At 35.1% G+C, this 13273-nt stretch overlaps 1 protein-coding gene across 1 annotated transcript in view; it reads left to right on the forward strand.

Moving 5' to 3' along the window:
* LOC104159807 (coiled-coil domain-containing protein 132-like) overlaps positions 1–3732 on the forward strand; it is a gene marked incomplete at its 3' end in the record, with an annotated part of 24355 nt that extends 20623 nt beyond the window's left edge. The window contains 3 exon segments of the mRNA XM_009697811.1: positions 376–437; positions 439–469; positions 3588–3732. Of these exon segments, the coding sequence (XP_009696113.1) occupies positions 376–437; positions 439–469; positions 3588–3732 (238 nt within the window).
* Positions 3733–13273: the final 9541 nt, after the last annotated feature.

Consider the following 13273-nt stretch of genomic DNA (forward strand, 5'->3'; position numbering starts at 1 on the left):
GAGTGGGAGCAGACCAAGTTAGAAATCCCAGCTCTCCCATATTGGGGTGCTAGACTTTCTCAAAGTAAACATCACTTTGAATTTGACTTCAGCAAAGTGGTGTACTTTTTACTGTGCTTGTTCTTGGAGACAGTGGAACTGTTTGGCTGAGAGATTTCAGACTGAAGTACTTCAGACTGCAAGAAGTAACATTTGAGCACCTCAGAATAGTCTGGTAATGTACAGTCTTGGCTATTTTACAAGCATAATTATCAAATTGTTTAAATAAACATCTTTTACTCGCTTGCTGTTGTTTAAGTAATGTATTACTTGGCCTGTTTTTATTTAGTGTTTAACACTTTTTTTTTTTTTTCTTTTTTTCTTTCATTTATTTAGGAGCAATTGGATGTAGCACTCTCCAAAATATGCAAGAACTTTGATATCAGTCATTATACAAAAGCAGGCTTACAGGCTGCTTGGAAAAACACAGGTTAGTACTCATCTTTGGAGTAAGGCACAAAGAACAGTGGTGTAACAGTGTGAAGCTTTGAGTACTGTGATGGAAATTTATTTTCCTAATTGTCATGGTTTAATCCCAGCCGGCACCTAAGCCCCACACAGCCGCTCTCTCACTCCCCCCCAGTGGGATGGAGAGAGAATCAGAAGGGTAACAGTGAGAAAACTTGTGGGTTGAGATAAAGACGGTTTAATAGGTAAAGCAAAAGCTGCAAGCAAAGCAAAACAAGGAATTCATTCACTGTTTCCCATGGGCAGGCAGGAGTGCAGCCATCTCAGGAAAGCAGAGCTCCATCACTCGTAACGGTGACTTTGGAATACAAATGCCATCGCTCTGAATGTCCCCCCTTCCTCCTCCTTCCCCCAGCTTTACATGCTGAGCATGACGCCATATGGTATGGAATATCCCTTGGGTCAGTTGGGGTCAGCTGTCCCGGCTGTGTCCCCTCCCAACTCCTTGTGCATCCCCAGCCTCCTCGCGGGTGGGGTGAGGTGAGGAGCAGGACTCTGTGTGAGCACTGCTCAGCAGTAACGACAACATCCTGCTGTTATCGACGCTGCTTCCAGCACAAATCCAAACCATAGCCACATGCTAGCTAGTATGCAGAAAATTAACTCTATCCCAGCCAACACCAGCACACTAATGCTGATGAATCTTGCTGAGTATACAAAGGCTTTTATAATACTCAAGCAATTTAACGATACTTGCTAAAGATTAATGGTGTATTATTGTAACATGTACCTTTTTGGACATGGTATAATTGTAACAGTTCCATATTTCAGCTCTGTTTATAATGCTATTTGCATTATTAATTGTATTCGGGCATATAAGTTCTATTTTGTTGTAGATGGGTCTGTGTTACTGAGTTGTGCACAACCTATACCTTTACATGTGCATTCTCGTTTTATATTGTACTCAAATACGACAGGAGTGAAGACGTGAGGAGATTTTTTTTTGGTAACAAAATATGATACAAGGCATGTCAAACCTATACTGTGGACATGTCCTAAAAGTTCTATCTGTGTGTGCCTGGAACCTTTTTAACGTAAACTGGAGGAGGTCTAAACTCTCCGATAGGATGCTGTTCTCTTCTGTTGGTGCACTGCCTTGAGGCTTAGGATGGTTTCTCTGGGAAGGCAGTGAACTCATTTCCTTCTGAAGCAGATATGAAGTGTGAGAGCTAGTACCAAGCTCCTGTGAAGTAAAGGGGGGTAAGGAGACAAGAAAGCCCTGGAGGCATCATTTGTCAATGACCAGTGTTCATAACATAGTGAGGCTGAACATGGTGGTGCCAGTCTAGCAATGATGTTTTACTTAGAGAAGAGATTCCTCCAGAAAGCCTTAGGTGCTAAAGATCACATCAAAGTGCCTGTCCCCTGATGAATAAAGGACACGAATCCCGTTTGTGCTTTATTATGCTTGGATTTTTTTAATGTTGTTTCCCAGTATTCAGAACTGTGTCTGACATGAGAATGCCTTTTTTGGGTTTGTTTTTAAGTTTTTGTTTGTTTTTTGTTTCTTTCTAATTAGAACTTTTCTAGCAAACTTGAGTTCTTTTTCTGTGGCTTGACTGTGATAACAGTGTAGTTCTGCAATAGGATAGGAATGGATTTCTCTTCCCATACTTTGCCAATGTGCAGAATTATTGGAGTGCCTAAAGACTGAAACTTAAAATCAGGGGAGAACATTAATTAGACTTTTCCTTTGTCAGTGCATTGTATGCAATTTCTTTATTTACTGAACAAAAGTAGATATAATGCATTCACTTCTCCGAAGTCTAGTGCATATGTTGAGAAAGGCAGATTTTTTTTGTTGGAGAGGGATGAAGTTTCTGAACAAAAAAAAGTATTATTTGTTACTGCATGATTTTGCCTGTGCGATTGTCATGATAGTGTGACTTGTTTTTGACATTCTTTTTACTATTATTAAAGTATGTATTTTGAACTTCTCCTGAAAAGAATTTAGTTGCATCATTATTGAAATATCTCTCATTTTGACCCCTTCTCATTAAACAAAATGACAAGAACCTTCAGTGTCTTCAGTACTTTTCATATTTTCATTTATCATTCTGTTTTCTTTGACTAATTCAAGTTAGGACCGGTTACAGAAGATTGGTTGTTTGTGATAGGATTGAAGCAGAATTACTTCATTTCTTATGGGGGTGACTGAGTTCTCAGCTCTTGTCAGTAGCTAAGAATATCAAATAGCAAGTAGTGAAACTGAACATTTTCAAATCTGCAGGATCTGATAACTGCTTTCTGCTATATCAAATAATTTTTTAATCAATTCTTACATACTGTATTTATCAATTATTAGCATATGTTGAAACAGTGAGAAATTTCATTTTCTGAAATGGACTAAAGTTATGTATGGTTTATTAACAAAGGATCAATAGGATAACTCAAGAAACAGTCTGACCTGAAACTAACGCATGGTTATGGCAAAACTTATATAGTCATTAGTGTTCAGTACATGTACTGATACTTGTTTTTCTGGAAAAAGTAAGTTTTCTTAAACAGATGTAATTTTTTTTATTGGAAAGACAGTTTTTGTAAGAAATTTATTGATGATGTGCATGCCTTTCTGTAACACTTAATCCTACTTTATATTCTTCAAGGAAGAACTCGGTTTGGTGAGTGGGTTGTTTTAAGACTTTGTAAGTGTGGTTTTAGTTTTATTAATTCCAAAGGAAATATTTCTGGTTTAGTTGGAAGTGTTTCCAGTGAGAAAACCAGCACTGTTCTCAACTAATTTTTTTTTTTGACACATTCATCAATGATTGAGAGGGTAAATGAATGAATGAGTAAATTCTATAATTAAATATATTATATAGATGTAAAATTAATATTTACTACTGATGATGTCAAAAAAATGATGATTTACAGAGGGAGAATGGCAAGGGAAACTGATTTTCATGGTGATACCTGAACTCTTTTATGTTACCATATTGTAATATTGCCAAGTCCTATGTTTGATATTTTTGAGGCCATACTTACATTCACCTGTGTTGACTACTGAAAAGACATTAAAAGATGATGGCATATGGCAAATTGAATTTTACTATTTGATTTTGTTATTCCTTTTCTTTCAGACAGCAATGGACCAGTTACATATGCACTTCACTCAAGCAATTCACAACACTGTGTTTCAAGTAGTCCTTGGATATGTGGAGCTGTGTGCAGGAAACACAGACACCAAATTTCAGAAGTTACAGTACAAAGACCTCTGTACAGTATGTAATTGTTGCATATATGTATATTTTTTTAATCTGAATTTTTCCACTGTTGTAAGTGTACCTTATGTAAGTAGGGACTCAGTTATTAAAATAACCCTGCAGCTACTATAGTTTCTTAATACCACTGATAGGCTAATTGAAGATTGGTTATTCACAACTTAATGCTGAATTTGATTACACTGAATCTTAGCACTTTGGTGTTAGTGTACACACCATTTAAATAAATGTAAGGAAGTGTATTGTAGGATACAAACAGGAGACTAATTCAAAAGTCCCATGTCTTCAGTATAATATGCTAGTTACTGGAATCACTGTTAACTTTGAACTTCATTCCAGTGCATTGCAGTATTCACAATTTATATAATACTGCATTTCAGAAAGGACTTTTGTAAAGATACTAACTTAATTGGAGTCTTCCTATTACTCCTAACTTTGCATCAGATTCATTGAGCTTTCGGTATCAAGAAAAGGGACTGCTGTAATACTGAGATGCAAAAGCCTGATGATAGGCAGATCATGGACTGGGAATAACTGTGCATTTTCCTCTAGCATAGATTTTTAGATGCAGTTTCTTGCATGTGTGTATTTTGTTTAATTTTTTTAATGTTATTAGAATTAATTACTGTATTTTGAGTAATATTTTTAGTTCACTCTCTAATTCTTTCACTCTGATTTTACGGTTACACCCTGAGAAATTTTCTTTAACTTTGGCAGTGGGGAGGGAGAGTGTGAGATATTTTGGATGGTTCTAACATTGATTTAAAATTGAAAATTATCTTTCTATCTTGAATGTTCTTTACGATGTTTGTTTCGGTCACAGGGCAAGCCCTCATCATCTACTCAAGAATCCACCCCATCAGTTGCAATTTATTCAATCAAAGCACAGTCACAATGAGATTTAAGTTCATATTCTGATCCATTTTCTGCTGTTTCACTTCTCAAGTCTCCTGGGTTTGTGTAGCTTCATCTAGTAAACAACACATGTGCATTGAAAAACATTTCATTTTAAAGAGGTGCTGCTTTGACTTAAAAGACTTACATAATCTAAGAGCCTTCATATGAGCAGAAGTGGGTTATCAAAAATTAATTTATTGGGAGTAATTGGCATGTATTATTGAATAGAATGAGCAAGGTTCCAGGCAGGTGGTGTTTACACTTCACTGAGATGAATTAGTTGAAGAAAGCCAGCAAACCCTGATCTCTGTTCTCTGGACTGCAGCCTTTTCATATTTCTGCTTTAAGCCTTCAGAGGGTGGTTTTCTTTTCATTTCTTAATTTCTAATGCACTTTTCCTCTTGAGTTTTTTACTTTATACTTCTGTATGCCCTTCAGTTTATTTCTCATTCTTTGCTAATATTTATGATACTAAACCCATTTATTTACACTTACAAACAGTACTACTGAGCTCCTTCTGATATCTTCTAAAATATGAATTGTGTGCTGCTGTTGATGCTTACCCTTTACAGTGCGGAAGGATCTTTCAGATCACTGGAAATACCACATTTCGTAATACACAAAAAGAGACTAGCTTTAACTGCATGGTTACAAAATTATTAGATCATTATTTCTATTTGGTTTTCCTTCTGTAAATCTTCATGAGATGCTTCGGTAGTTATGTGAGCCTCCAATAGCTGGAATCTGGCAGTCTGTATAAAGGAAAGTCCTCATACTTTGGGACTATAATATATTATGAATACTGCTGTAATTTCCTTGAAATTTACTGATTTTTAAAATTTTTCATTACTCTCTTGGTAACGATTAAGTATTTAGGGACAGGGTGCAGATTGGAAATTTTGATCTCTGTTACAAGCCATGCTGTTCAGTGTTGGTTGTTACCTGTTGCAGTAGATTTGTGAAATCAGAATGCTAAATAAGCTGGTCTATCATAGCAATTCCATTTCTAACTTCCTGTAGTAAAAATGCCAACAATTTTTCATGTCTTGCGTTCAGTTGTCAGGGAATAAATTGTTTAAAATATGAGCCTTCATGCTCTGTGTCTAATTTCAGTGAGAGCCCTCTTCAATCTGTCTACACTGTTAAGCCAGGATGCTCTTAACATATAAGTGGTTATGGAGTACTTACTGTAATCAAATAATGGAAGTCATATAAAATTAAAGTCTTCCTTTTGGGGCAGATCTCCTGTTGTGTGTTTCTAAAAATCTTTCTAAATGAACTCATTTAGCTCATTTCCATTTTAAGTAGTGGGGGACTATAGTGGGTTGTGGGTTTTTTTTTTCCCCTCTAATTTTTGTTTGTTTCTTTTCTGGAAGTCACATACTGGATTTTATAATAATGTGCGGGTTTTTTTTAAAGAATAATGTCAGAATTCTTAGGCATTTATGTAAGTTCTGTGCTTGTGCACTCGGAGTCACTGTTTCCTTCTTCAGCAATTGTTTTCCTACCAACGTGCTATGCTCTAATTCTTACATCCTTTCTCCTTTTGAATACTACTGGAGCAGGGGAGAGTTTGGCTGCTTCATCTTCAAGTTTTGATTTTCTTCGTTCTAACATAAGTTCAAAGAAATTAAATTGTTTATTTCCTTAGTGTAAATGGAATTATCTTCGTATTTAGTAGATGATCCTTTCTTCCTGGCCACCTAGAAGCCAGTATGTCTTCAAGTATAATGATCTGCACAACCGAAGTTTAGCTTTTATAGCTACTAAAAGCCCTGGAATACAGTTAGAGTAATATTGGCTGATGAGTTGGCAGAGAAAATTGCTGAAACAGCTGCTGAAATGGCAGGACAACTTATTGTTTAAATGATAAACTTCTTAACCTATTTTGTTCCCTTGTTAGCAAAGGTCTATAGTATCTGAAATTAAAGTGTCTCAGTAATACAGTCACTAATGTCTATAAACTCTCCAATTAAAGGGTGTTTTAGAAAAGAAGAAATGTTCTCAATCGTTACTGTGTTTTAATGTACTAAGAACTTGAATTTTTCTTTTTTTGTTGATGTGCCCAGGATGCCTAATTTATATCCTTGAGACTACTCTGGTTTGATAGGGAACAGAACCAGAATAATAATTCACTTAAAAAAATGAAGCAAAGTGAGAAGACATAATGATTAATATGATGCCTCTGGACACTTTTGCTAGTGACATCTATTAATGCTGAAGAACAGTTTTTGTAAGTCCTTAATCATAAGCAGAGTGTAGGAAAATATGGATTGAGTGGTATGTGCTACTGCCAGGAGCATTATTTAAGCTTAGGAAGCACGAGAACATGATTAAATAGAAACTAAAGACATGCAGTTTATAATTTTTTTTTTTAACCTGAAAGCTGAAAAATAAGAGGGATGTGATGCGTCTGCATTTGCAAAGCAATCTGTCCAGTCTAATGCTTATTCTCCAGCAAATGTAATATTCAAGCTTGTCAAAGTTTTGTCACAATTAGTTGCTCAGGAAGGACATTGAGTGTTTAGAAAACCATAGTTACATCAGTGGATGAGGATGCAGTTCAGAGGGAATTGATTGCTTTGATTAAGGGTTTGCTCTCTGTAGAGTCCACGGTTGATTATTTTGGTGGTTGTGTTGACATCACTGTTGCAGGTGTTATAATCTTCTAAGAGTTTTGTTGTAACTGCAATGCCAAAGCTTTTATATCGTCTTGGATACACATTTTTGGGCTAGCAGGCAGTACCCACATGGTAAAAGCTAACTAGACTTGCGGAAGTCAACTGTGGACACTGAAGGAGCAATGGGAAAGTATGAACTGTTTTCTTCAACAGTGTTAGTTTGAAGTGCTAATTTCCAGACTTCTCTGAGAACCTTTAAATAATAATGTAATTGAAATCACATTTGTGCAGCTGGACTTTGCCCTTGTTTATAAGCTGTGAGACTGTGCTTCTTCACAGCAAGTGGGATGAGGGTGACTTGCCATTTCCACTCCGATAAGCAATACATTTTACAGTCTTTTCTTTACCCTGCAAGACCCCTTCTCAAATTCATCCCTTTTACTAACAATCTCGTCTTAGATATTTCTGCTGTGTATCTATGTCTGTGATAAAATTGATACTCTTCACCTACTGACTATCTTAAGTCACAATTGGCTTTTTGGAGCAGGTGGATCGGGGAGGTAGGACAGTTGCCACCTAAGTTTGGGTTTTTTTAAACTACTTCTTTATACAGCATTCAATCCAATGGGGCACCAGCCAGGATGGCTTCTATGTACTACTGAAGTACAAGTGTCTATATTATTGAACTGATGCAGTGTCTGCATGTCACGGGTGGCTGCGTCCCTCTTTGATAGTAAGATATGCTGACCATTAGATGCTATGGCTTTACATCTGTATGTACCTTGCTGTTCCATAAATATAAGACATGGTTAATATATGGGCCAATTTGAAAAAAAAAAAGAAAAAAAGAAAAAAAGAAAAGGCACTAACAAATAAACTTTGCACTTTTAGACAGTATTTGGTTAGTTGACTAAAACCAGCCATTTGTCAGCTCTCAAATACTTTTGAAAAGGAAACTGATATATGTCAAGCACCTCAGCTGTGTGAATATGGAGGGTTTTGGATCATTTGTTTTGCGTCTGCAAAAATGAACACAATTGTTAAGTTTCACAGTATTATTTTGTTTTTCTGTAGCATATTACATCGGACAGCTACATTCCATGCCTTGCTGATCTCTGCAAAGCCCTCTGGGAAGTCATGCTCAGTTACTACCGAACGATGCAGTGGCATGAGAATCATGACCAAGATAAAGCAGCAGCTGTGTCTTCTGGTAAGAAACTGTTCTGGAAGCAAAACTTCTGATATTTGGAAATAACTTTTCTTGTGCTCAAGTTGTTAATTTGTGTATCGGTACCTTTGTGGTCTTGACTCAGTGCCTTCAGCATTATTGTTTATAGTGTGCAATAAGGACTTAAAAACTTACTGGATTTTTGTAGTCTTCAGTATGAGGTTCATTTTTAATAAATATGTGTATGTACTGTTATTACAGATATAACAGTTTTATTTTAAACAGTGCTTATTGTTGAGTTGGAAGTCAGCTGTGGTAGATGACTGCAAAATCTGAGGATTTTTCCCTTTAATATAGGACGAATGTAAAATTCCAGATTTTTTGATCAATGTTGAAATTTTCACTGCATATTAAGCTTAGTAGGTTGGAATACTGTATTGTGTACTAGGAAAGGTGACTGAAACAATAAGGAATGAATCTGTTGTAAATCTGTCACGATTTGCAGGAAATCCAATTTCCTGAATGTTATATGTCATCTGTACTAGCGAATCCATCATAAGATATGGTCACAATTTTCTTGATACCCTTACAAGAAAAAGCAAACATTTCATCTTAAAGTGTAATTTTGATTTTCTGTTATTATTATTCCAGTTTGTGTTTTTAGGACGGAAGCACAAAACCTTTGTCTATTGTCTGTCTAAGTTGTCCTAAGTATGTTTTGCTGGGCATGTTCTAAACATCTGAAGAGGCACTTTACTTCCCTACTACTGCAAGATGTTTGGCAGTGTGTGAAATTTACGGTATAAGATTCATGCAAAACTCCTATTTATTTGAATCGGATAGGTTTGCGGCTTTCTTACTGAAAAGGAGGCTTCTGTCAAAGGACAAAGACTGTAGGATTGCTGCTAATGTTATTCCTCCTTACCTGATTTGCACAAAACTTGTATCCTTTACATTAGATGATAAGAAGAAAAGGAAAAAAAATTGGAAATAGAAGTAAAGAACAGATCTTGCTTGGAACACTGTACTTCCTACAATGTATTTGAAATCCAACATTTCTTTCAAAAGTGGGATTTATTACAGATTTTAAGTCTTTAAATAATGAAATCTATGCTAATTAACATTGTTTTCCTACTTTAAATTTGAAATAAAAAATCTAAAATGTTGTTGAAACTGTTATTTCAGATGAAAGTTTGTAAGTATATCAGAATTAAAATTGAGAGTTGAAATATTTAATTTTGAGATTCACAATGTGAAGAAAGATTCTGATTTTGAGTGAATTGCCCATTCTCAATAATATTTACCTTTAAATTTAAAATAACTTCAGATAATTACATTTCCTTCTCCTCTTGCTTTAATTTTGTTGTGATCTTTGCATATGTAAAATAAAGCATTTATCATAAAGAGTTTATTGTATGGAAATATTATCACAGTAGACTACTTGCTCAGCTCCAGATGTAATTTTAAAAACAGTTCCCCTTAGTGTGGTTACTTGTGGTATCCTGAAGAAAGAAAACCATTTGCACTGCAAAACCTTTTAAAGGAGCCATTAAGCCTAATAAAGTGGTATATTCAGTCGCATGAGTAATTTTAAATGCGTGCCAGAGTGTTTTAGTATGTTTACTACTAATCCACAAAATCTTCTGTCACTCAGTTTTTAAGTTTCTGGAGACGTTATGGCTTAGCTGTAATGTACAACTAGAATATATCTGAGCTGCTGAATCACTTTTTCGAATACTTCAGCAATGATAAAGCACACAAAAGGGAATTTCACAAGTGTAATTTAATTTCAGAGGGACTATAAATATCTACCAAATGTCTGTTTTTCTAGAAGTCATTGCCCATGCTGTAGTAATTATTAAACCTATACATGGAAGTCTCATTCCATATTTATTGATATGTGCTAAAGCCAAAGAGTAAAATTCCTGCAGAAGGGGCGGATATGTCAGAAAGAACCATGGAAGCAGTTCAGGAGATTATGCTGAAATTGTTCCCTCAATTAAACCCCATAGACTGGAGCAATAGAAGGAGCAGTCCTAACTGTTGTATGTGTATCTGGCTTTTATCATTTTGAGAACTCAAGGCTGTCCCAGTATTTTTCACTCGTTGTGCCAGTTAATGTCAGCAGTCTTACAAAGTACCTTAAATGGGTCAAGGGATTCTTGATCTTAAGACACAAACCCAGCTGTAGAAGTGAGAACCTGGACTTAGAAGACATGAATTACATAGCTCTTTCTATTTTAATAGTGAAGCTTATCCAAAAGAAGTCCTGTATGGATTATGGAAAAGAGATTGCACTTCATCTAGATTGTGTGTCTCGTATCTGTGGTTACTAATGCCTGTTCAGATTCTGAAATGTATTTTGCATGACTTGTAAATAATTGCCCTTCTGCACCTCTGAGAAAAGAGATGTGTCTGCTTTATATTGTTAAATATTCTGCTTATTTGTGTTCTGAAAATTTGTCTAGTTTGAGACTGAAGAGCAAAATGGAAATGAAAATAGTTTCACAACAGGATTTTTTTTGCTTGGAACATTTATAGGAGGGACTCTTTGAGACTTTAATTTCTTTCTCTAGAATTGAATTCAGAATTTGCAGTTGTTCTTTCAGTTACAGTGTGGACTGGTCTTTGTGGATTACTTTTTAAAGATCAATTAAACTCCTTACTTGGAATAAACTAAATGGAAACAGATAATTATCTCTAGATATAAAAGCAGGCCTAAAAATTTTTAAAGCATGAGACATATTTTAGTACCTTTCATGAAACAGGAAATACTAATGAGATTTAGTTTGAAGTGTTATAACAGAGTAAATCATAGTGAAATATATGGTATTGATAGTTCTATGAATCATTAATAATAACAATTAACTAATTGCTCTTATACCGTTGGAAAGGTAGAATTAAGTGTTCATATGGAGGACTTGTTTAATAGATAATGTTAGTGAACAAAAGGTATCAACTCATAGCATGAAATGAGTTCTATCTCGCATTTAATGAACTACTACTTATTCTGTGATTTCGTTGTTGGTATAGTAAACAGCAAATTATTGTGGTATGGGTTTTCATCCCTGAAAATAGACTGCTTACTGGAAAATTTTCCGTTGCTGTGTCGGTCATGGTCAAAGCGTTGTTTGTGTTTGTAGGATAGAATCAACGAAAAAATGAGTTTTAAAGGGACCTGTGCAGGTCATTTTATCTTCCCTGCTCAAAGCAAAGTGAACTTCAAAGTCTCGTTGGTTTATGTGAGGCCCTGACTGGTTCAGCTGGGTTTTCTCATACCATAAAATTTACTGTGATGTTGATGTAATTCACGTGTATTCCAGAGACCCTAATTTAACAGAAGAACTGAAACTGAGCAGAAAAATGATCACTATAGCATTTAAACTCCTGATTTCACAAGTGTAATCCTAGTGTTAAAAGTTGGTAACAACTGTAATAGCTGTAATAAATCCAATGAAAAGCAAGAAGAAAATCATGTAAGATGTAAATTTAATTTCAACCATTTTAATTTTTAAAACATTCTGTTTGTAATACTGCATAAATTCTGTGCAAGGCTGGCTTGATATTCAAAGATTGAAGTTAGAAGACAATAATTTGATTGACTTCTTTTTTTCTTCTTCTTTGCCTGGCGAGGATTAAACAAAAACCTTTTCTTATGACTGAAGGCTGCCTTTACAAATTTTGGAGAAATGCTGAGAAACCTGAAAAATTACTGTATTTAAATCAGGCATCTAGAAGAATAACTCCTGGGTGCTTCTGATTCTTATTTTTATGTGAAATTATGAATATTTATATATTCTGCTACCTGTTCCAAATTCTTCAAAGCAAAAAATGTAAATGCTTCTGGACCTTTGTCCAATCCTCATTTAGGCTTGGCTTCACTCTGCAGAAGTATAGAAGAGAGGAGGTTGCAGAAACTTCTAAAGAGTGTGCTGTGACTAAGATAGCTGGCTTTGTTAGCTATATAGTCAGAGAAAGGATAAATCCACTTAGTGTTTCTCTAGTTGGGTTATTCTTTCTGTTTGTATTTTCTTTAATCTTCCATGATAAATCACTTTTTAAAATGCATTTGTCAGAATTACTACTTTCAGGAGAAGAGGAGAATATTTAGGTATAGTTACTAGATTATAATTTATGTATAGTGGCAAATATTTGTTTTATCATTTTTCTTTCATAAGGAAAATTTTCTTTGAGTGCCCTGCAACAGTACATATAGTATGGAACTATGTTTGAGTCTTGTTTTCACATCAAGCAGCCTTTTATCTTCTCATTTTGAGTAATTACGGTAAATTCTCAAGTCAACCTGCAAAAGCAGTCTTAATGACTTTAAACAGGAAAGAGTTGAACACAGCTTTTCAGCCTTGGAAGAAATTAATATCTATCCCTAAAATAAGCCCAAATTCCAGAATGTATTTTACTATGGTTTTAATTGTGAGGAGCAGTTTTCAATTGAAAGTACCAGAGCTTTTACATTCTGGCTGCATATAATACTGTATTGGTTCTGTATTCTTGAGTTCTAGCCTCGTGGGCAGACTAATTTTAAATTAACTGGCTTGAACAATCTTCTTGGTAGTGTTTGTATGTTCACTACGATAATCCCTAGCTTGCAGATGAAGCTCCCTCAATGTTCGATAAAGTTCATAATATAATAACATGTCCAGACACACCAAATAGCTCCACTTGTAAGAAATTAAGCAAGGTCAGCGTCCTTCTCGGTAACCATATTCCCCACATTTGCTTAATTTAAATGGAGCTACAGGTGTTTAAGGTTTCATATTTTTGTTCTTCCCATTATGCTTATATATGGCATAAGCATTCATATAATAGGCAATATATTATATATATATTTAGAATATTTT

The sequence above is a fragment of the Cariama cristata genome, unplaced genomic scaffold, assembly GCF_000690535.1.
Source record: "Cariama cristata isolate BGI_N322 unplaced genomic scaffold, ASM69053v1 scaffold13863, whole genome shotgun sequence".
In the NCBI taxonomy this organism is placed as follows: Eukaryota; Metazoa; Chordata; class Aves; order Cariamiformes; family Cariamidae; genus Cariama; species Cariama cristata.